This window comes from Euleptes europaea, chromosome 5, assembly GCF_029931775.1.
Source record: "Euleptes europaea isolate rEulEur1 chromosome 5, rEulEur1.hap1, whole genome shotgun sequence".
NCBI classification, from domain to species: domain Eukaryota; kingdom Metazoa; phylum Chordata; class Lepidosauria; order Squamata; family Sphaerodactylidae; genus Euleptes; species Euleptes europaea.
This window is the reverse complement of record NC_079316.1, coordinates 62,106,616-62,128,392: the sequence shown is the minus strand read 5'-3', so window position 1 is coordinate 62,128,392 and position 21,777 is coordinate 62,106,616. Positions and strand designations below refer to the sequence as shown.

The 21,777-nt window shown below is 40.1% G+C and overlaps 1 protein-coding gene across 1 annotated transcript in view; it reads right to left on the bottom strand.

Annotated features, from left to right (window-relative positions):
• Positions 1–428: 428 nt before the first annotated feature.
• NHLRC2 (NHL repeat containing 2) overlaps positions 429–21,777 on the bottom strand; it is a 43,054-nt gene continuing 21,705 nt past the window's right edge. Inside the window, exons 6-11 of the mRNA XM_056849455.1 lie at positions 10,612–10,711; positions 9,837–10,068; positions 8,666–8,788; positions 7,027–7,236; positions 1,691–1,916; positions 429–685 (exon numbers count right to left, since the gene is read on the bottom strand). Of these exons, the coding sequence (XP_056705433.1) occupies positions 429–685; positions 1,691–1,916; positions 7,027–7,236; positions 8,666–8,788; positions 9,837–10,068; positions 10,612–10,711 (1,148 nt within the window). The remainder of the gene's footprint in view (positions 686–1,690; positions 1,917–7,026; positions 7,237–8,665; positions 8,789–9,836; positions 10,069–10,611; positions 10,712–21,777) is intronic.

Genomic DNA, 21,777 nt, shown 5'->3' with positions numbered 1-21,777 from the left:
TAGTCAAAGATACTTAGGTTTGTGTTGAGCCCAAAACAGGTTTGGCCACAAACAGAACAAATGTATTATGTTAAATCAATAAGACCGAACCTCCAAAGGTGAACTCTGGTGATATTCTTGCTCAAGATCAACCCTCTATTCACAGTGATGCGAACCCATTTCAGATTTATTGCTTATACTATAAAGAAACAAAGGCTAGAATTTAGTTTCACGATTCAGCACAAGGTTTTCAATTTCATATGATAAAGCACACTGGAGATATTTTAGGCTTTCAAGGTGAAGTGAATTCCGTAAGTGAATTTACTGTAACACTTTTCTGGAAGACCAGGAGTGAACACCCCCCCTATCCCGCACACACACTTCTTGAGTTAAAAACCCATTAGGCAGTAGAAATTAAGAGCGTAGCTTCTTCCTTCATTTTGGTTCAATTAAAATGCATACGTCAGCTCAACTGGAATTGTGCTGCCATGGTTAGCGTTAGCTATATGTAAAGGCTGGTGGAATGTGATTCCTTTCATCATACATGCACTGCTGCCCTTGCTACAGTAATAGAGGCACACAATGATTGACAGTACAACTTCAGCAGACAGGCAACTCATGGGTATCCGCAACGAGATTGCAGGTTGTCTGGTAATGTCCTCAATTTCTCCAGATGCGTTCTGTTCATAAAGCAACCACTCGCTACCTGGAAAACAAAAAGGTTCTATCAATATTGAGGGGAGAGGTTATTATACCTCTATATTTCCTCTATAGTGTGAAGATGCAATTTAGTTTGGGTAAGCTAAGGATGTGGAAATCAGCAGGGCTTACTTCTGAATACACATGCCCAGGACCAACCTGCAGATATTATGGCTCTAATTCATTTGTAAGGTCGAACTATGGTATGTGAATTCCAATGACAAAATGACAGGAATTTCCAATGGAATGCAAATATGGAGGTGTGATGATGACTGGGTGGTAGCCACAACCACATTTTCGGAATGCTGACTTCAACTTGGGCAGCCCATTCCTGAGGGGGGGGTAGATGTTAAGCAGTGACTGGAGGCGACACAGCTGCACCGCCTCCACAGCAGGATCCAGCCCCCCCCCCAAGCCAGAATGCTGCCCTTATTTGTGAGCCCCATGGAACCGCTCCATAGCGTTCCACGGGGCTACGCCACCTAAAAAGGTGGTGTTACTCACAGTAAGGGTAAAGGAGGTGTTCCCAGCCTGAAAGGGGTTAGGAATCTGCCTAAAGGCAGCTCTGTCCCCAGAACCGCCACGGGACCACCTCCCAGGACACCAGCGTCGGGAAACATCAGCGGGAGGCTGTGCATGATGTCCCGGGGCTGGCATGTGTGCCACCCAGGACAGCATAAATGCCTATTAACCTGGGTTAAATGGGGACTTACACTGGCACGGGGTCACGCCGGCTCCTATGGAGCTTCCTCCCCCCAGGTCAGGAATGCGCTCTAAGTGAGAAACCAACCAATAACTGCTATATAAACTCTTGTCACTTTCTGATTCTGTAGACATTGGTAAGTGTTCGGAGACCAGTAGATCATTGTGTATTCAATATTGATTTTATGCTTAGGATGTAGCTTACTATCTTCAAAATCAATTCACTGAAACAGTCACCTTGAATAAGATAACAACAGAATTTTGCAAAAATCTGCTAAGTATATGTAAATTCTTAATAGGAGCTCTTTACCTTCTGATGTAAGAAACCATGAACTAGGTGCTTCTTCAGTCAGCTTGGTATTTGGCGGAAGGCTGAGTTTTAACACAAACAGAAGTGCCTGTCCAGGGCTTACAGCCAACGAAGGTAGCTGAAGATTTGGAGCAGATTTAGGCAGCTTTGGTAGTCTTGCCGTAGCACTCTTTTGCACAACTGGACCATCTACAGTATCCAGTGTTCCTACATTCACAAGAGGTAGCTATCAAAGAAACAAAAAGGGATCTTCATTTGTAAAGAAACTGCATCTTAAGCTGAAAACATGATTTTTTTTTCATTCAAAAGAGTCAAACAAAAAAAATTAATGAAATAATTATACATGTTAGGCTTCTTCTGTTTGAAAGAGCTATAAACCTCTTCTGTACATTTAGAGGGCTACTGACTTTTAGATGTAACAATTGAAGTTAGTACATCTTTACACATGAAAACCGTAGTTAAATGTTTGTCTGTAGAGTGTAATGAATCATAATTCTTCAGCATATCCAAAGTTCTTTAGACTTTCCCATGTGAACACAGAACTCTTGCCAAATATAAGCTCCCCCCTGCCCCCCAAAGCAGCTTCTTTCATTGGATCTCTGTACACAGCAGACCCTCCTGAACACTGCCAGAAATAGGAAAAGTCTCATGCATATGGATTTCCCTGTAGGCAACACCCGTGTGCACAGGGAGCTTGAGAATAAGAGTTGCATATCAGCTTTTGCTAAATCAAATCCTAAATTGGTTGAACAACAGGTGGGATCAAACACACAAAATGTCTTCTTTATTGCAAACTGAAGTGCTCCATTTAACCAGTCACTCATTTTTTAAACATTTTAAAACCACATGAATTATGTGTTTTAAACAAAAGATGTTGCTACAAGTTACTATTAAGGAAATCAGAGTTTATAGAATCTGGCACAGTTTAGACTTTTCCAGTATATTTGTCAGCTTTCAAGCCAAACAAAGGATAGATAAATATTACTTCTCCTGGCAGTTTTGACTTGTTTAGATGCACATACTTTGTAGTCTAAATTGATATTCAGCTCAAATAGTTCTTAAAGCTAACTGTTTAGGATAAAGGATCGACTATTTGTTCTAGATGTTGAAAATGTTTCTAGCGTTAGGCAACTTAACTTTTACAATTTCTCCTCTGTGGTTGTGGTATTACACTGTACTCTTGGCAATGGTGGAATTTCAATTTAAACAAGCTTATGAATATGAAGCTGCCTTATATGGAGTGAAACTAGTGGCCCATCTAAGCCAGTATTGGTTATTCCTCCGGGTTTCAGGCAGAGGAAGGTCTTTCAATATCTGACAGCTGAGTTCTTTTAACGGCATGCCGGGAATTGAACCTGGAACCTGTGCCTGCTTAGTATATGCTCTACCACTGAACCATGTGTCCTCCCCTAAATGCATGTTATTTGTATGGTGGATGACGTTTAAGAGGGACGTTAGATTTTACAAAATGCATTTATATTTACTGAGGAAGTGGCAGCCACACACTGGTTGGGAACCAAGCATTCTCATGAATACAATTTTCCTTTGAATTGTTCTGCCTCATAAAGCACAGCCAAAATCTGAAATCTGCTGTAATGTTAACTGAAGTCAAGGAACAGTGTCATTTGCTCATATTCTATTAAAAGCTTTCTTAAAATTCAAATAGTGTAACATCCTCTGAATTTGAAAATGCTGCAGCTGTAATCTTCCTTCTGCTGTATGAACTCCTTTTCCTCCAGCGTTAGGAGCTACAAAAAGAGTGCTGCTAGGTCTGGATTAGTTCTACTCAGGATACACTGCACACAGAAGGAACTTCTCAGTAGCAGTGTTGCAGGTATAAAACAGCATTCTCAGGCATGCTTGTCATACAATGACATGTAATTGCAAACGGTGCATAAAGCAAACATTTATGTTTGGTTGCCTGTAACTTTCTGATTCAATTGCGGTTTGCGCAGTTTTAATTAGTACGAGCCGGAACAGGAGCTAAATTTCACAAAAGCGCTGAAATTTTAGCAAATTTCCAAATGGGCTCTCAAAAGTAGGCATACATATTCTTAGACTTTATCCTCCACAGATTCTGTGTAGCGCAATGTTACATTGTGACTCGTCAGAAGTTACAGAGCCTTAAAATATTATGACGTTGCCAAATATCATCATTCTTTGACTCAGAATATGACTGCTGGGGACTTTCCCTGTGCCCTTCGACCCATTCCCTCTGCCTTTTGGCCTGCAGCATTCCATCTTATCCCCTATACCGTTTTACAGAAATTTCTGAGGGGAGGTCATCTGGAGATTTGGGGTGTGTTACCATCAACATGCAGACAGTGCTCAGCTCTATCTTTCCTTTAATTTCAAGAAGGTAGTGAAAGTGCTAAGCCAATGTCTGAAGGTGAACTGAAACGTAATCCAGATAATATGGAAGGGCTATAGGCTGGGTAAGAATTATGCATGCTGGTAACATTCAGACCGGACAACTGTAATGTGGTCGATGCCTTTGAAGATGGTCCAGAATGCGGCAGCCAGAATGTTAAGTGGAACTCACTTCAATAAGCCAATTTTGTACCAACTGCACCAACCAATTTTGTACCAACTGCGCTGGCTCCCAGTGGATTTCTGAGCTAAATCCAAAGTGACACTTTTGACTTTTAAAGCCCTAAGCAGCTTCAGTTGGAAGAGACCATCTCTACCCATATGTTCCTGTCTGTATTCTGAATTCATCCCAGGGGCTTCTACAGGGGCCCACACTGTCACAGATGTGTCTTGCAGGGACCTGGGTGAAAAGCCTTCTCAGTGGCTGCTCATAAATTGTGGAGCTCTCTTTTTATTTATTTAAAATATTTGTATACGCCTCTCCACCACAGCGCATGAGCCAGTAACAATTTTTTTAAAACTAAACAACAAACCAAATATAATCATTAATAAAGTATCACCCACCAAATATACTAAAACCCAACACATTTTCAGGCAGGTTTAAAAATGAAATGTAATCAAATTTGTAAAATAAAAGTAGCAGAGTCACAATATTTAAAACCAGACGCAGCAACTTATTTAAGTTTTTACCAACTGAAAACCTTAAATACACTGAAAACAACAAGAACAACACAGAAACTAACAAGCAGGAACAACACACCATTTTTTTAAAAAACTGTCAAATAAAGGCAAAAGGAACATGGGAAGGCATCCAAAGCTAGGGAGAAAACACTAGGGTTGCCAACTGCCTGGAGAAAAAAACGTTAATGGGATGTTGTTTACCAAATGTTATTTATCTCCATGCCATGAAAAAACTTCAGCTGCTCATTTCTGCACAGTAAGTCTATTAAAGGGGTAGAACATTGTTCTCTAGCCCTGTGAGCAACTTTAGCAACCACTGAAAAGGATTTATCCTTCATGGCCACCTGCCTTACCTCAGAAGACACGCGGACAGGGACAAGGGCCTGAAATGCAAAATCCAATATCCAGGCAGGACTGTATGGAAGCAGGTGGTTCTTTAAATATCCAGGTCCTAGGCTGTAAAGGATTTTAGAGGTTAAAAAAAAAACACACCCTGAATAGGGACTAGAATTGGGACTGTGTGTGTTAAGTGCCGTCAAGTCACTTCTGACTCATGGCGACCCTATGGTAGGAATGCAGCAGAGCAGTAGAATTCTGGGACATGATTACTATGGTGATATCACAAGGTATAAAGAAAGAGATACCATGACGCCCCTAAGGTTTTCTTGTTGACTTGCTTGGATTTTCTTCCAAAAGAAGACCATGAATTTGTGCTTGATGCAGTAACATCGGCAAGGTTAATTCTTGCCCAAAACCGGAAGAAAAACATTATCCCAAAGAAGGAGGAGTTGCTGGAGAAGCTATCAGAGTATATTCATCTGAGTAAACTAATGCGACTTATACATGGCCAAGAGTCCAAAACGTTTGTAAAATGGAATTTCTTTTGGTACAAAATATACAGTTAGTTTGTGCTTGTATATCTTCTTGTTGATGTTTTTAGTTATTTTCTGTTCTAGACTCTTGTATTGCATTTTATTTGGGTTTAAAAAAATAAAGTTAAAAATTATTTTTTTTAAAAAACATTGTATAGAAAGCAATTTATTCAAATGTGTGTGTGATGTATGTTAAGTGCCGTCAAGTCGCTTCCGACTCATGGCTACCCTATGAATGAAAGTCTTCCAGAATGTCCTATCTTTGACAGCCTTGCTCAGGTCTTGCAAATTGAGGGCTGTGGCTTCCTTTATTGAGTCAGTCCATCTCTTGTTGGGTCTTCTTCTTTTCCGGCTGCCCACAACTTTTCCTAGCATGACTGTCTTTTCCAGTGACTCTTGTTGTCTCATGTGACCAAAATATGATAGCCTCAGTTTAGTCATTTTAACTTCTTGGGTCAGTTCAGGCTTGAGTTAATCTATAACCCACTGATTTGTTTTTTTTGGCAGTCCACGGTATCCGTAACACTCTCCTCCAACACCACACTTTAAAGGAATCTACTTTCTTCCTATCAGCTTTCTTCAATGTCCAGCTTTCACACCCACACATAGTAATAGGGAATACGATTGCATGAATTAACTTGATCTTGGTGGCCAATGACACATCTTTATACTTCAGAATCATTTTTAGCTCTTTCATGGCTGCCTTTCCCAATCTCAATCTCCTTCTGATTTCTTGGCTGCAGTCTCCCTTTTGGTTGATGATGGAGCCAAGGAATTGGGACTACTGGAACAATATGCTGCCTATAGTCTACTCCAACAAGCAAGCTTGCCTTTGCATACTGGACTAAATGAAGTTTTTGAACTCCCTTCAAGGGCAATTATTACATTATAGCAATTGAGCCTGCAAGCGACCACATTATGGATCATTGGGGCCAGATCACAGTTCTTGAGGAAGCATCAGGGAGGGCAAACCAGGGAACAGAACTCCATCCAGAGTAGGCTCTCTCTGAATTCTACAATTAGTACTATCCTTAACCTCAGACATACCATGGAGTAGGATCAAGGTCATGCAGCAAATACACTAAGCAGGGGCATGGTCCCTATATTGAACCAATTCTAAAAGGTTCTGAGCGACTCTGCTCATGTTAATTGCCCTACTGTCCTTCCCCAGCCTCTCAAACAGATGGAACATTTATTTTAAGCCTAACAGGATATCCTCAACACAAACGCTGTCCTGTTTGCCAGACCATTATAAAACATCATAGGAATGCATTTACTGCAAGGAACACATACATCAGCTATGTTTCATGCCACTCAGGCAGTTGCGTTAGGAGAGATGATGAAAGAAAACACAGCTCAAATAATTTATTCTGAGTATAAACTGCCATATAAAGTTTTATAACAGTGACTTACCAGGGAAACGATTTGGGTTTCTAAATCTAGCACTTTAATTTGATGATTGTTTGTGTCGGCAACATAGAGCAAACACCCTCCCTCTTCGACGCACAGGCCTCCGGGTTCATTAAAAGTTGATGAAGTGAAGTTGGAGCCGATGACATTGCCTGCTTCTCCTGTACCTGCCAGTGTAGCACAATTTTTCATTTTAGGATCTACAAATTTAATCTGGAGGGGGAGAAAAAGAAGAAAACTTCGTAAATCATGAAAGAATATTTGTTTTACTTTATCATAAGAGTCATAACAGTGAGAGTTTTAGAAGGAACTAGCAAGTCTGAACTCCCAGTTCAAGATTCAAACTTGAATCACCATAAAGATGATGGAACTGCAAGGACTGCACAACCAGGAGGTTTGAAACAAAGTATTTTATCACTAATAAAATTAAAGCTACAATCAAGCTGCACAAAGTACTAAACTGGTTAATGACAACCCAATTAGTTCACACAACTGAAGTCATGAGAGAGCCATTAAATAAGATTGACTGGCATATGGTGATCATAGCCATGTGGTCAGTAAAGATTTTTGTCTTATTCATGACAATTTTAATTCTATAAGGAGTATAAGGTGGAGCCTGGGTTCCCATCTTTATTCTCACAAGATCTCTGTGAGACAGGTTAAACCGAGAACATGTGACTAGCCTAAGGCCATCCAATCAGACTTTTGAGGCTGAGCGGGAATTTGAACACAGGACTCACCAGTCACAGTCTGACATTCTGTTAACCACACTTCACCTACCATATTTTCAGTGTTTACATGTTTGTTGTTTGATGGATACACATCAACATATAAAATGTATGTGCAAACTTGCATTTACTGATGTGCATGTCTCTTATATTCAGATGCCTACTTCAGAAGGTGAGACTGACTTTAACTTTCTCCCTCCCCTGTATGATTGTTCTCTCTTCTCCACATTCAGACATGATCGAAAGAAATGGAATCAAGGGTATGGCTATACAAAGTGATGGAGCTAAGTGACCGGTTCTATTCCCAGTGGTCCCTAAGCTGAAATCTGAAAAAACCTTTGTAGAACAGCAGAACTTGTTAAGTTTCAGAAGACATCTGACATGAAACCTCAACACCGTCACTAAGTGTACTTCTTTACTTTCCCCCATATCAGGGAATGCCAACTATTCACTCAGGGGGTGTGAGTGGAAACAAAGAACTGCACTTGGAAACACTTTTGTAGTTGGAGTGAAATGTGAACCTGCCTGAGCATGCCCTTTATCTTCACTGAGAATGTTTGTATGTTTATACAAATATCTAACCGTCCTCCCTTTTTGCTACATTCCATTACAATACATTAGAAAGACAATCCCGATCAACAGCAGCAGGACATTCAAATGTTATTTACTAGTATGTATACTCATGCACACTTATTAAATGGTTAATGATTTCAAGTGGTTTTACTGAGATTTCTGCAAAAGAGAGGCAGGAAAAACCATAAAGCAACTGTAAGAATTTACAAACTAAAGTACATACATTTGTCTACTCTGACAAACACAGTTTTTATACAACTGAATATCTGGCACCAGACTTCCTAGTAGTGATAATTATATGAAATGCATATTGCTTAGAGTAATTCATTATGCAGGCTCACCTTATGATTATAGGAATCTGCAACATAAAGGAGGTTTCGTCTCCTGTCCCAGGCTACTCCTAGGGGATGCTGCAGCTTTGCATTTATCCCAGCTCCATCAACGTCACCAAAGGCAAATAAATTCTTTTTTCCAAGGGAAAAAAATCTGTCATTAGAGGGTTTTTTCATACAACCTTCTAGAACATGAATGTTCGTTCCTAACCACAAAAACAGGACAAAATATAGGAATATTTTTTCTGAGCTATCGACACAAATCCAAATCAAATGTGAACTTGCCAAATGTTGTCAAGTGACTGTTATTTGGTGGAATGTGTGAATTATTTCTTAGATCCATTGCTAGTGATGATCACTACATCACTCACCAGGGAAACCCTTCCTACATAAAATTCCCAGCACCAGCTCAAACACTTAGAAGAACATGATGCTTCATGTAAAAATCTCCCTGTCCATCTAAAGTTGAATCCTTGAAGAAACATCAGTTATGAATGGCCTTAAACCCTGACTTCCAGTTACAGCAGGAGCATTGAAACATGCAGTTTCTCTACCTGCTGTGAGTACTTGTACTACATGGTCTTTCGGCATCTGAACCACTGTATTTTCCCCAGCCACAAAATTCTGAAAAGAATTCTTCTTTCTGCTGTTTGGGGTGTCTGTCTATATCCTTACTTAATTTTCATTTATCTATTGCCGTTCTGTTTAAAAGGCATTTGAGGCCACTTATCGATAGTTCTTCCTTGTAATGGCTTTTACCACTATCTTTTTATTCTGCAACAAATGGAACTCTTCCTAATGCATTAACCATCTCTGCTAGTTGTGCCTCTACATATGTGGCTGGGGAAAGGGGAGGTGAACAAGAAAATTCTCCTTTTCCTCAGTGTAGCCTTAGAAAAGCTGCAACAACGCGCTACCTGGAATTTCGTGATCATCTCCATCCAACACATACAAAGCAACTGTAAGACTTTGGAAAGGCAGGTCATGGTTAAGTAGCATTTTCCCAGTGACCAACATTTGTATTACCAAATGCTATCCTAGCTGAGAAAGAGACACTCCTTCAATACATTTAAGATATGAATAGCCAAATTAAGTGACCACACCATGAACCTACTTGGTAAATTAGGCTTGAATAGGACTGGAGGCAAAAACAGCACATACCCCCCATACAGATTATTACCATTGGGTCTCTCTCTCCTCCTACAAGATGCTTCACAGCTCCATCTTTCATTGAGATGGTTCGCACAGTACTACTCTCGCTGTCAGCTACAAAAAGACAGTTCCAAGGCCCCTCAGCAGCAAGGGAGAGACCAGAAGGCTGGGCAAAGCCTGCTTTGTGGGGATACGCGTTGTTTCGGTTCTCTTCATTGCCACTCCCAGCAAAGCGGAGGCAGGTTCCTTTCTTTAAGTCACTAAGGAGAAAATGGACCACATTAAACAAAAAACCAACAACAACAACTGGAAACTATTGCAACAGAACCATAATCCAAAGTTTTTGGTGCATCTCTCAAAATAAAGTACAACATAACACCAAATTATACTTTATGAGTTTATTTATAAGGCAATAACTGGAATTCTTAGAACAGAGAATAAATATTTTTTTTAGTGTCATCAAAACTGTGGAGTATTAAGACTTTTCTGCTGCTACTGAAGCTCCACTAAGAATACCAGCTGGCATTTCTTTCTTTCCCCTCTCCTTCCTGACTTTCCAGTTACACAAAGCAAAAAATGCCAACCAAAAACTATACCTGTTTTGGTAGAAGCAGGAGCTTCAGTAATACAAATTAATCAAAATTGTTTAGGTGTTTTCCTGAGGAGTCTGGGTAAGTTAACAGCATATGTTGAAATGAGAATATAGAAAGATATAACCAGAAATTACACCTAAATGGACAATATATTCTGCTTATCAATTGCTGACAAGAGGTTCTGTTGACCAGTCTAACATTCTAGCTTACCTTCCTTTGGGTAGCTTTCCACTCTCCAATATGAGGGCCCATATTTGATGTGTGCCTGCCATGGCAATCCACAGAACATCACCTTCATGGGTTCCTGAAACTACAGACAGCACAGCATCAGTGAAAATGGCAATGGGTGAGTCTACTTCTGTCACTAAAAAAGCAAACCACATTTAATAGTAAAAAGCAGACCCTCATATTTATTAGTTAATAAAGTTACATTAATTTATATAAGCACAGACAAATGGTACCTACAATCAACTCTAACGCTGGCTTAAAACCATGCTAATTCTCTCCAGAAATTACTCAAATCACATCCTTAATCTGTCACTCAAACAGCAGTCATACCATGTCAAAGGTGTGAAGCCTTTGCTAATGCTGCTGACCACGATGTGAGTGAGAATGTAAAGCTAACTTTTAAAAACCAGAGATTGGTTTTATTTGAGAGGGCACATGTATTTTTAAACAATTTAATCACCATAGTTCGTTTTTTCGTAAGACACATCACTGATGAAAAATTCAAAGTTGCTGGATTCACCCCTTTTCACCTGTGTCCACACTTTCTCCATAGTACTTAATTACTTAGGGTGAATTTACAAACCTGCATGATACATTCTAACTACTGTTAAAATTCTTAATTGATAAACTATCACTACTAATGAATAACAAGAATGATCTTAACCTATTTTAGCCGGCTGTTCGGCGTGTTTTATTATTTCAAGATGCCAATAAAGGTATTGTATTTGTTAAAATTTAGAAAATAGCAATGGGTTGTATGCAGACTTTCTATCAGCAGAATGGAACTTTCCTGCCTGCCCCCTCCCACTGCAGCCCACTGAACTCCACAAAATGCTGCTCCTGAGGGATAGGAGCCTTTGAGGAAGGAGCCCCACAATAGCAAGAGGGTCAGTAGTGAGAAGCGGGAATCAGCAAAAACATCCAACACCGTCTGATTCCGACCCAATCCTTGCAAATTCACTTGTATTTCCCAGTAACGTAAATCATGTTGCACAGATTTAAAATTTCCGAATTGCCAAACAAAAGAAGCTCTGCCCAGAAGCCCATCTTCTATCAAAACTAGGCTAAATTCTAATTTTCGAACCAGGATGTGATCCTGTGATTCAGAAGCAGACGAAATTGCATTTCTTAGAAGTACAATTCCCCCTGCATTTTTCCTATGTGGAATAGGGGAAAAGGAAGGGAGAGGAAGCTGTTATAATTTCCTCTGAGGAAGTGGCCTACACCTTCACAGCCTGCCTTGTCTAGTGAAAGTGATGACAGAGTCAGGCGTGTGACATAAGGAAACGAGAGGTATTAATTACCAACCTAGTCCTGTCCTATGTTGCTTCAAGATCTCATAAGTGAAGAAAGGGTTCTCCCCTAAATTAAAACTTGTAAAATAAGGAATGTGACACAGGAATAAGCGTGCACTAATTACATAGCAGTGTTCAATAATGTGCACTAATTATAAAACATAGTACACCGAGTTGTGCTCATTTCCTTTGGTTGCTATTTATAAAATTAATAGCGCTGAAAAACTAATGTGGAGTCGTCATTCCCTAAAACTTTGTTTCCTGAAAAATAAACAACTCGCAAATATCTCCCCCCCCCGAAAATTAACAGTTTATCCATTCTAACCAACTACTACGAAAACAGAGTGCAGTCTGGTGGACATTGTTAGGAACTAACATTTGAATGTAATAACACCAGCGACTCCAGGGCTGCAATCTGATGCACGATTATTCATTTACTTGGTTTTATTTAGATAATTCCTAGAGACCTGCTTATCTGCTTGTGAGTATACTCCACTGAAATTGTGAGTATACGCCAGACTGAATTTTCCTTCACTGGAATGGAACTTTCTTGGCTTCCCCCTCCCACTGATATCCATGGAGTGCTGCTCCTGGAAGGAGAGAGCCTGAGGAATGACATGAGTAGGTTGTGCAGTGGGAAGGTGGAACTGGTGGGAACTGCCAATTTAGTCTCAGCCCTTGGTGTACTCATCATGCACCACTGTATACTGAATCAAGTGTCAAAAGTTCTTCCCCAGCTTAGATTGTGACCTGAGCTGGAGAAGAATCCCTCCCTTCTGCAATCATTCACCGGCTTACCTGGCTGTTGCAGCAAAATGAGGGAAACTTGAATGTTGCTACATCAGCATCCAAGCCACTAGGCAACCTAGGAAATTAGTTTTTCCAAGGAAGTGAGTAGTAAGGTGCAGGGCTGCCGAGAGCCACCATGCCCCCCCAAAGATTCCACCTGGGCCTTCATATGACCCTGATCCAAATTAAATATCATAACAAATCACTTGGCTGGCTGTAACCATGCATCTATGATAATAAAAGAATCCGCATGTCCAGCTGTCTGCCCATTTGGGGCAAGCATAACTCATCAGAAAATAGAACTAGGAATCTCAAAATTGTCCACCAGCTTCAGGGTGATCATGGGGAGTTCCAGGGCCAAAAATGAAAGAAATCAGAATATCTTGGCCCAATTTATCTCCAGACCCCCACCAGTGCCATTTGCAATGGAAGCTACACTAAATTCTAACTTTTGATCCTCATTTATTACTGACTAAGGCAGATTAATATTCTAGTTCCATGCATGTAAAGGATGGCTTGGGGTAACATCCTTTTACTACTTTGAAAGATTATGAGGAAATACTAACTCCCCATTCTGTTCATAACATTAACAAAGGTTTCCTGGTATACTGCTATTAAATATGTTCTAAGTTGCCAATCAGGAGGGATGAGGAGTTGAGACCAAGACTGAAAAATGGGGGGGGGGGGGTTAGAAGCAAGCAAAGAAGAATGAAGGCAGATCATGAAAGGAAGAGGGCAAAATGAAGAGAAAACTGTGGGAAAGAGGAAGAGGAAGTAAGGGGAAAAAACAACAAAGAAAAGACAGAGAAGCAATTACAATTAATAGCTGCACTTATGGAGAGATTTTACATAACACGCGATACATTCCTTAGTCCTAGGAACAATCATACATAAGATTCTCAGTGAGTTTATAATCACATGCAGGATTACGGCAACGACTAAGAACTGACTGTAGCACAGTGGCTATTAATTGTCTAAGGATAGATAATGGCTCCTACAAGACAAATTGGAAAATAAATTATTACAGAAATATTTCATATTCAGTCAAACAATAAACTTATTACCAAAAATGTAAGTGGATGCACCGCTGAAAATTTTAAATATGGTGAATTGAAAAATCCTAAGGAAACCAAAATATCGCTCTTACTATGCCGATATAAAACCAAGGTACATTCTACAATTCTATGGAAAGGATTTACCTAAAGCACTTTTTACTAACTATTAAATAACCTTCCCTATTAAAAAGAACAAAGACATTCCTTCACTTTTATATAATTAAACTCTACATTCCTACTGTAGTTTCTAACCAATACAGCTTATCTTTATTAGGAGATGTACATTCTCTCTGCCAAGGCTGTTTGTACTATCAAAGCAAAAAATTTGCTTTGTAATGATAGTATTGGTATAAACATGCATTAACAGTAAACTACAGCTTTTGATGTTGATCCATATTATCACATTCTTCTTATGTTCCCTGTAACTTTTTCCTTCTTTCTGAGACCCCTTATATGTAACACATGTAATGGCACCCCTCTTCAGTGTGCTGAGATGATGCGCGTGATGCTGCCTCCTTGCTTTCCTCAGCACTTCCTACTTATTTTCGCTGCCACCTTAGATTTCTTACTTGAAAAAACAACAATCCAAAACAGGATGGCTTAGTTATATTTCGCAGAATGACAGACTGGTCAGCGTGTGGGGATGGCTCTGAGGTTAAAGGGAATCCTTTACTCTAAATAAAACAGCTGTTCTCTTAAACAGAGAGTTTATTTAGAAGTAGTGTAATGGTGTCAGTATAATCTGTATGAATATGGTTTCAGATAGGTCCATGTTCTTGTTCTTTCTCTAAAGATCCTTATATAGACCTAGCCACAAAGGCTTATTTTCCTCACTTGCCACTTAGGCTAATAACTTCCACAAAGAATACAGATTTCACTCACACTCCACAGCACCTCACTCAATCGCTTTACCCACTCAACGCTCCTCTCACCTCTCACACAAACCCTGCCAACTCTGCCCCCTAGGTACACCTCTCAACCAATCATAACACACTTCAACCACCCATCCAGCCCCCTCTTTCTTTTCTTACTCCAGAGCAGGGCTTTTTAAACTTTTTCCACTCGCAACCCCTTTTTGGCCGAGAAATGTTTACACGACCCGGGGTATATAGATATATAAAATAGGTATACAAACCAAACACTTACTGATAATAAATCATAAAGAAACCTTTTACTGTTGCCAAATTTGTCGTGACCCCCACATTCAGTCACACGACCCCATATGGGGTCACAACCCACAGTTTAAGAAGCTTTGCTCTAGAGGCCTGCATTTTAAACTACGGCACCATACATATAAAAGCCCCCATTAAATCACAAAAATGAGATACACACACACAATATGTAAATAGAAAAACACCACATTCCTTAAAAACAATATCATTTTCACAGTATTTGAGGATTCTGTACTATATTAGGAGTGCATTTCTCCTTGAACATAGGTGTCCACAGGTTGCATCTGGACTACCTTGGATGATAACCACTATTAATACTAAGTGCATACTTTACTACAGCAACTACTAGAAAACAACAACAACAAAGCACCACCACTCCTCTACAGTAAAAACCGAAGAAACAAGTATACTCTGGGCTATTAAAGTGAAAGAGAAGCCCCGTGTGGGACGTGCCACTAAAACTGCAGGTAGAGGCTCGCATATGGAATGCTCTTCCATACAATAGTGTCAATTGATAACAAAAATTAGATGTCAGGGAGAAATGTTCTTTAGCCTTTCTTTCTTTATTTCTCCCTAACAGACTAATTTTCCCTGGAAGTAATCCTAAGCAGGACTGCTTAAAAGTAAACCCCATTGTATTCAAGGGTTTGCTTCCAGGCATGTGTTTCAGGATAATTGTGTCGTTCTGCAGTGGAAGAGATAGATTCGAGTCCAGCAACACCTTAAGAGACCAACATGATTTTCGGAGTATAAGCTTTCCAGAAGCTCTGTCAGATATGTCTAACAAAGAGAGCTTTAACTCTCAAAAGCTTATACTTCTAGAATCTTGCCATTCTTAGATTTGCAGCCTATGCGTAGGAATTCGTTTTCTTACCCATACACGGGGAACATTCCATAATACAACCCAGCTCCACCTGCTGGTTTGCATTGTTACTGTAACCTAAGAGCTACAATTTGATTTGTTTCCAATTCTCCCATTGTGTAACAGTATGGATTATACGAAAGGAAGAGGGGGCAGTGAACTGGCAGCAACAACACTTATTATTAATAGACAGTAACATCTGCATCACATTGAAGGGGATTGAGATGATAGGGGTAATTTTACTTAGTTAAACAGTCTTATCAAGGAAAGTAAACCAGGCTGAAAGACAAGAATTTTCCCAAGGCCATTCAGTGACTTTTAAAGCTGGCAGGGATTTGGACCTAGATTTCCAAAACCTAATACCGACAATATGTATACAGATTAACTCACAGCTAAGTATTGGAGCCAAACTTCTCTCTATTGTGCCCAGACATTGGGACAGGGCTATTGGAGAAGATTATAATAAGTGTCTTTGAAAGGTTCAGTTTCATCCTAAACAATTCTAAATGATCAGAATAGGTAAAAACCCATTACAGAAAAAACAAAAACAAATTCTTCTAACCATCTAGTGGGAAAAGATGATTAGCTATTTTAAACCTACAAATCATGACCAGTAGCTCTAATATTAGCAAACCTTATCAATATTCCCCTCCTCTCCCCCCTTACTGCTACAGCATGCTGCAGTTTGAAATTAGGTACCTGACTTTGATCTGCCCAGAGAGGGTTTGCTCAAAGCTTTTCGCCTGCATTAAGTAAAGCCTGGCAAGGCCTGGAGCCATTACCTTGGGACCAGCTTTCCTAGGAGACCTACTAGGCTACCTCCATATCAGCACTTTGCAAAGTTAAATCCTTGTTATTCTCCTATGCAATTTAAAAGGTTACAATTTTTCATAAATAAATATGAGAATTCCTTTAAGAATACATGTCTCTTGAAACAGTTTTCTGTGAATACGGTGGTCCTTATTCAATAAATAATATCAGCAATATAGAATATGTTTTGATATAAAGTTGCTTTAAGTTTAGCTACAGGTAAAGTATATCATGATCACACTGAAGAAGGATGCTAACTGCAGTGCTCACATGCTAATGGAAAAAGCGAACCCATTAGTGCCATGGTACAATGTAATAATGTCACTGTAAATTATACTGTCCTCCGACCTGATCAGTGTTGATTACCGTCAGTGACAGTCTCCCCACTGTTAGTTTTGACTACACAAAAACAACATGTGCATAACTTTACATATATTGGCTAGACTGAAATGAGTATCATTACCACTGTATCCAGCACTGAAGTGGCATGACCCCATACCAATCACTTAAACAGCAAAATTAGGCTATCAGCAGACAGGGCAGAGATCTCCACATAGTCAACAGACACCCAGGTATGCATAAAATTAACATAAATTAATAAAAAGGTACAAACCAAAGATGACCTGATAATGATGGAGAAGGTCTAGGAGGCATGGGATACTTAGTTAAAGGGGAAAGGTGGGAGGGACACAATGTGCTCAAGCCCTTCACAGCTTACAAAATCCTGGAGGGGGAGAAACTGGGGCTGAGGAAATTTGAAACTGTCCCCTTCTCCCAGAATTTCTCCTGGGCTTCCAGCTTGTTTCTTCCAATACCAAATTTTACAGACCAGTGCCCATTACAAAGGGAGCAAAAGGGCCCCTGCAGACAGAGGCAGGTTCTGTACATTCAGATGTTTCCCTAGGAATGCAGAAAAATATCCTTGTGTAAATTTTAAAATGGAAGACCCTGTCCTCTGCACTTTGATGAGAACTGACTGTGGAATATGCTTAGGTGATTTATTGAATATTTGTCTAGACACTGATGTTAGATTGTCATGATTATTGCCAGCTGTATTTGTTATGCTCGTTGCCCATGCTCAGAAGAATTTGAAAGAAAACAAAACATGAAACAACTCCTGTGATTGGGCAAAGACTACTGCTCCCCCTAATGTGAAATGTTATTTGCCTGTGACAACGGCCTCCTTCCCGAATCCCTCCTGTTCCCTGGGGAACCTGCAAATGGGGAGAACAAGGTTGTTGATCTCCACATTTGAAACCAACCTCACTGTAAAACAATTGCTGTGGCAAACAGTACAGCTCCCCTTAATGTGCTGTCTTATTTTCCTGTGATAAATGCTTCATCCTACCTCCTTTTTGTTGCCCTGGAAACCCCCAAAGGCATGAAAACAGCAACCTTGGAGAGCTTTTTTGTGTGTGTGTGCCATCAAGTCACAGCTAACTTAAGGGAATCCCATAGGGTTTTCAAGGCAATGGACATTCTGAGGTGGTTTGTCATTTCCTGCCTCTGCATCACAACCCTGATGTTCCTTGGAGGTTGCCTATCCAAATATTAACTAGGGCTGACCCTGCTTAGCTTCTGAGATCTGATGAGATCAGGCCAGCCTGGGGCTATCCAAGTCAGGGCTGGAGAGTTTGAACCACCCCTATTTGGTATTCTTGAATAAACCTGATTTTGGGATGGGGATAACCGGCTATCATTAGAGATTCTCCAATGTGTATTTGGATGAAAAAATACCCCCAAAATACCGGTAAGGTATTTTCCAGGTATTTTTCCAGCTCAGATATACCCAAATGTACATCCCTAGTCCTGACTTGATACTGGAAAACTCAAATACTGCCTAGCAAAAAAGGATGTCTGTTAAAAGTATATGCTGTATTCCAGATCAGAAAAGCGCACTACAACTTTTTGGTAATATAAGGTTGATTACCATTAGTAGGATATCTGGATTCAGTACTAACATAATTTAAAACACTGGAATAGAAGTTAGGAAGAAATGCTATATATTGATAAGTGAATGGATGCTTTTTCTTCTTTCTTGACTTATTGGTTTGTACTCATGGTGAAGTAAAATTCCAGCTTCACGACCATAAGGCAGACAAACAAAATACACAAAGGCACAAGGAAGCCTCAATATCTGTTCTTGCAGACTATCGATGTTTTTTACCTAATACCAATTTGGAACCACTAACACTTGGTTTTAATTATGGCAACTGATTTGGACATAAGAACATAAGAAAAGCCATGCTGGATCAGACCAAGGCCCATCAAGTCCAGCAGTCTGTTCACACAGTGGCCAACCAGGTGCCTCTAGGAAGCCCACAAACAAGACGACTGCAGCAGCACCATCCTGCCTGTGTTCCACAGCACCTAATATAATAGGCATGCTCCTCTGATCCTGGAGAGAATGTCACGAGGAGCTAGCAGATTAGTTGAGTCCCCAGGAAACAATCCAGAACTACCAAGATACAAAAAGCCAGTGTTAGTTTATTTACAGTGCATAGATTACAGCTATCTCATATACTCTTGACACTCCACCAAATCTCCCCACACACAGTTACATAGTAAAAGACATATATACATTTATCAGTCCTCAGGAACCAATCAGCATTCTGCTGTCATCTTGCTTAGTCATTGCACCCATTTCACCTTCTTGCATCAGCTTATGGTTAACACCTGTTCAAAACCAGCTCAAGGCAGTCTCCCAGGATGCAATGTGTTCCTGACCTTTCAGTTCCTGATATGCAATGACTTGCATTTCTTGACAGAGAATAGGTATGCATCATGACCAGTAGCCATTTTTACTAGTAGCCATGAATACTCTCTTCCATGACCATGTCCTCTCCCCTCTAAAAGCCTTCCAAGTTGGCAGCCATCACCACATCCTGGGGCAGAGAGATCCACAATTTAACTATGCGTTGTGTGAAGAAATACTTCCTTTTATCAGTTTTGAATCTCTCACCCTCCAGCTTCAGCTACAGCTTTTAGCTATTGTACATCTGACACCACCAACAATTTAAAACAATGCAGTTTCCTGATTTATAGTATGCTTCAAGTTCATTTTAGAAAGAATAAGCAATCTTACTTCCCTAATTTTTTACTGCAATTGTTCGATGAAATTATTATAGTGCAATAAGCCAACGGTGTTGGTTCCAAAGATTAAACTGTATCAGTATGCTACATTCTTCCATGATTTACAGTGCAATCCTAAGAACATTTGCCTTGGAGCAAACCCCATTGTACATACCTGAATAGGATTGTGAGTAGACCTGCTTAGGACTGATCTCACAGTAACCTCTAAATTAAGGTCAAGCTTTCAAGGTCAGAATGAGTGTCATTGATATACACAGTGCTGTGGCTTTCTGCGTGCATGGTGCTTTTCACGAAGCATTCAGAAATTAATACTTTCAGTCAATACAGGTCATGAGTTTAAATGTAACATGCTACTGAAGAGAAGACATTCTTTAAGGCACTATGCAGATATTAAACAATGTCAAAAAGATAACAGATCCCTGCTCTAAGAAATGTATAATCTAAAATCCATCATGGAAAGGAAGATGGAGGCAATGGTAAAATGGGGTGTGTTTGTTCTCACTTCAGTTGCACATACGGAGGCTTATGCAACAGAAGGTGAGGACTAGGGGTCATGCTAAAGACTTCACATGAAAAGGTGACATCTTCAGTATATATATAAGTGACATCTTCAGTATACAAAGCTGTTACAGAAAAATCCACTTTAAGAATTACTGCCACATTGTAGAAAGAGAAGATCATAAGAAACTTTGGTAAATAAGGTAAGTGAGAACTCCCTTAAAGTTAATCTGAACTGTACTTTGTAAATATCCTCTTCATGAAGAAAATGCATGCACTGGAATGTCTTTCCAAAAGAGTGAAAAGAATCCTCACTGTTCCGCCTGCTTGGGACAACATGACCTTTGTCTGCAATTTTCTGACACCTAATTTTTCTATTCTGATTCAAAAATAAATCACTAGAAGTTACCTAACTCATCAGAATGTTACTGACTGTCCATAAGTTAATGAAGAGCTTTCCCCCCAATCACTATGGCCCTTGAAGAGCCTTGTGGTGCAGAGTGGTAAGCTGCAGTACTGCAGTCAAAAGCTCTGCTCACAACCTGAGACCGATCTTGATGGGAGTCGGGTTCAGGTAGCTGGCTCAAGGTTGGCTCAGCCTTCCATCCTTCTGAGGTTGGTAAAATGAGTACCCAACTTGCTGGGGGTAAAGTGTAGATGACTGGGGAAGGCAATGGCAAACCACCTCATAAACACAGTCTGCCTAGTAAACACCCTGATGTGACATCTCCCCATGGGTCAGTAATGACATGGTGCTTGCACACCTTTACCTTTTTATGGCCACTCAACCTGTGCATCAAAATGGTGGGGGAAGGCTGATGAACATCCTTTCCTTTTATCCCTTAGAAGCTCCTTGATCAATTGATCTTGAGCAGCATATATCTAGTGTTGGAGGGATATAAGGACTGAAACAAATCTTGCCACTGACAATGTAGCCTTGGGGTCCCTGTCGCTTAGTAAAAAAGGCATTATGTCAGTCACAGAGGCATTGGATTTGTATATTAAAAGGGGGGAAATATAGTGCGATTGAAGTTCCTCATAAAAGCGGCATTCCAAAAGGGCATGGGCTAATGTGTCAATAGAGCCAGAAGAGCAAGGGCAGATCCTGTCTGAGTATGGTATATTCAGAATTCTGCCCTGCATTACCATAGAAGGGTTAGCATTCAATCTAGCCAAGCAAAAAGCTCTACAGAGACGAGGAGTTGTCAGATAATATGTATAGGCAGGCAGACCACGTGGAGGGGGTATTGCTGATGAACATCAGTAGGATAAGGAATAATAGAGTTTATTTATACTATCAAACAAATGTGACCAAATTCAGAATCAATACCCAAGATGGAAGGCCAAACTCAAACATTTCAGTGTCAGTCAGGGGGGAAAGACTCAAACGCAGGGCAAGAAAGGGCAGAACACAAGAGTACATGAAAATGGTGGAATGGGAGTTACAGGGTCACACCTTGGAGAATAACTTTTGAAAAGGACCTCAATTAATTGTAATTCATTAGATAGGGAAAAACTGCTACAATGACATAACATGCACAACAAGAAGAAAAGTTCCCACTGTAAATACTTTA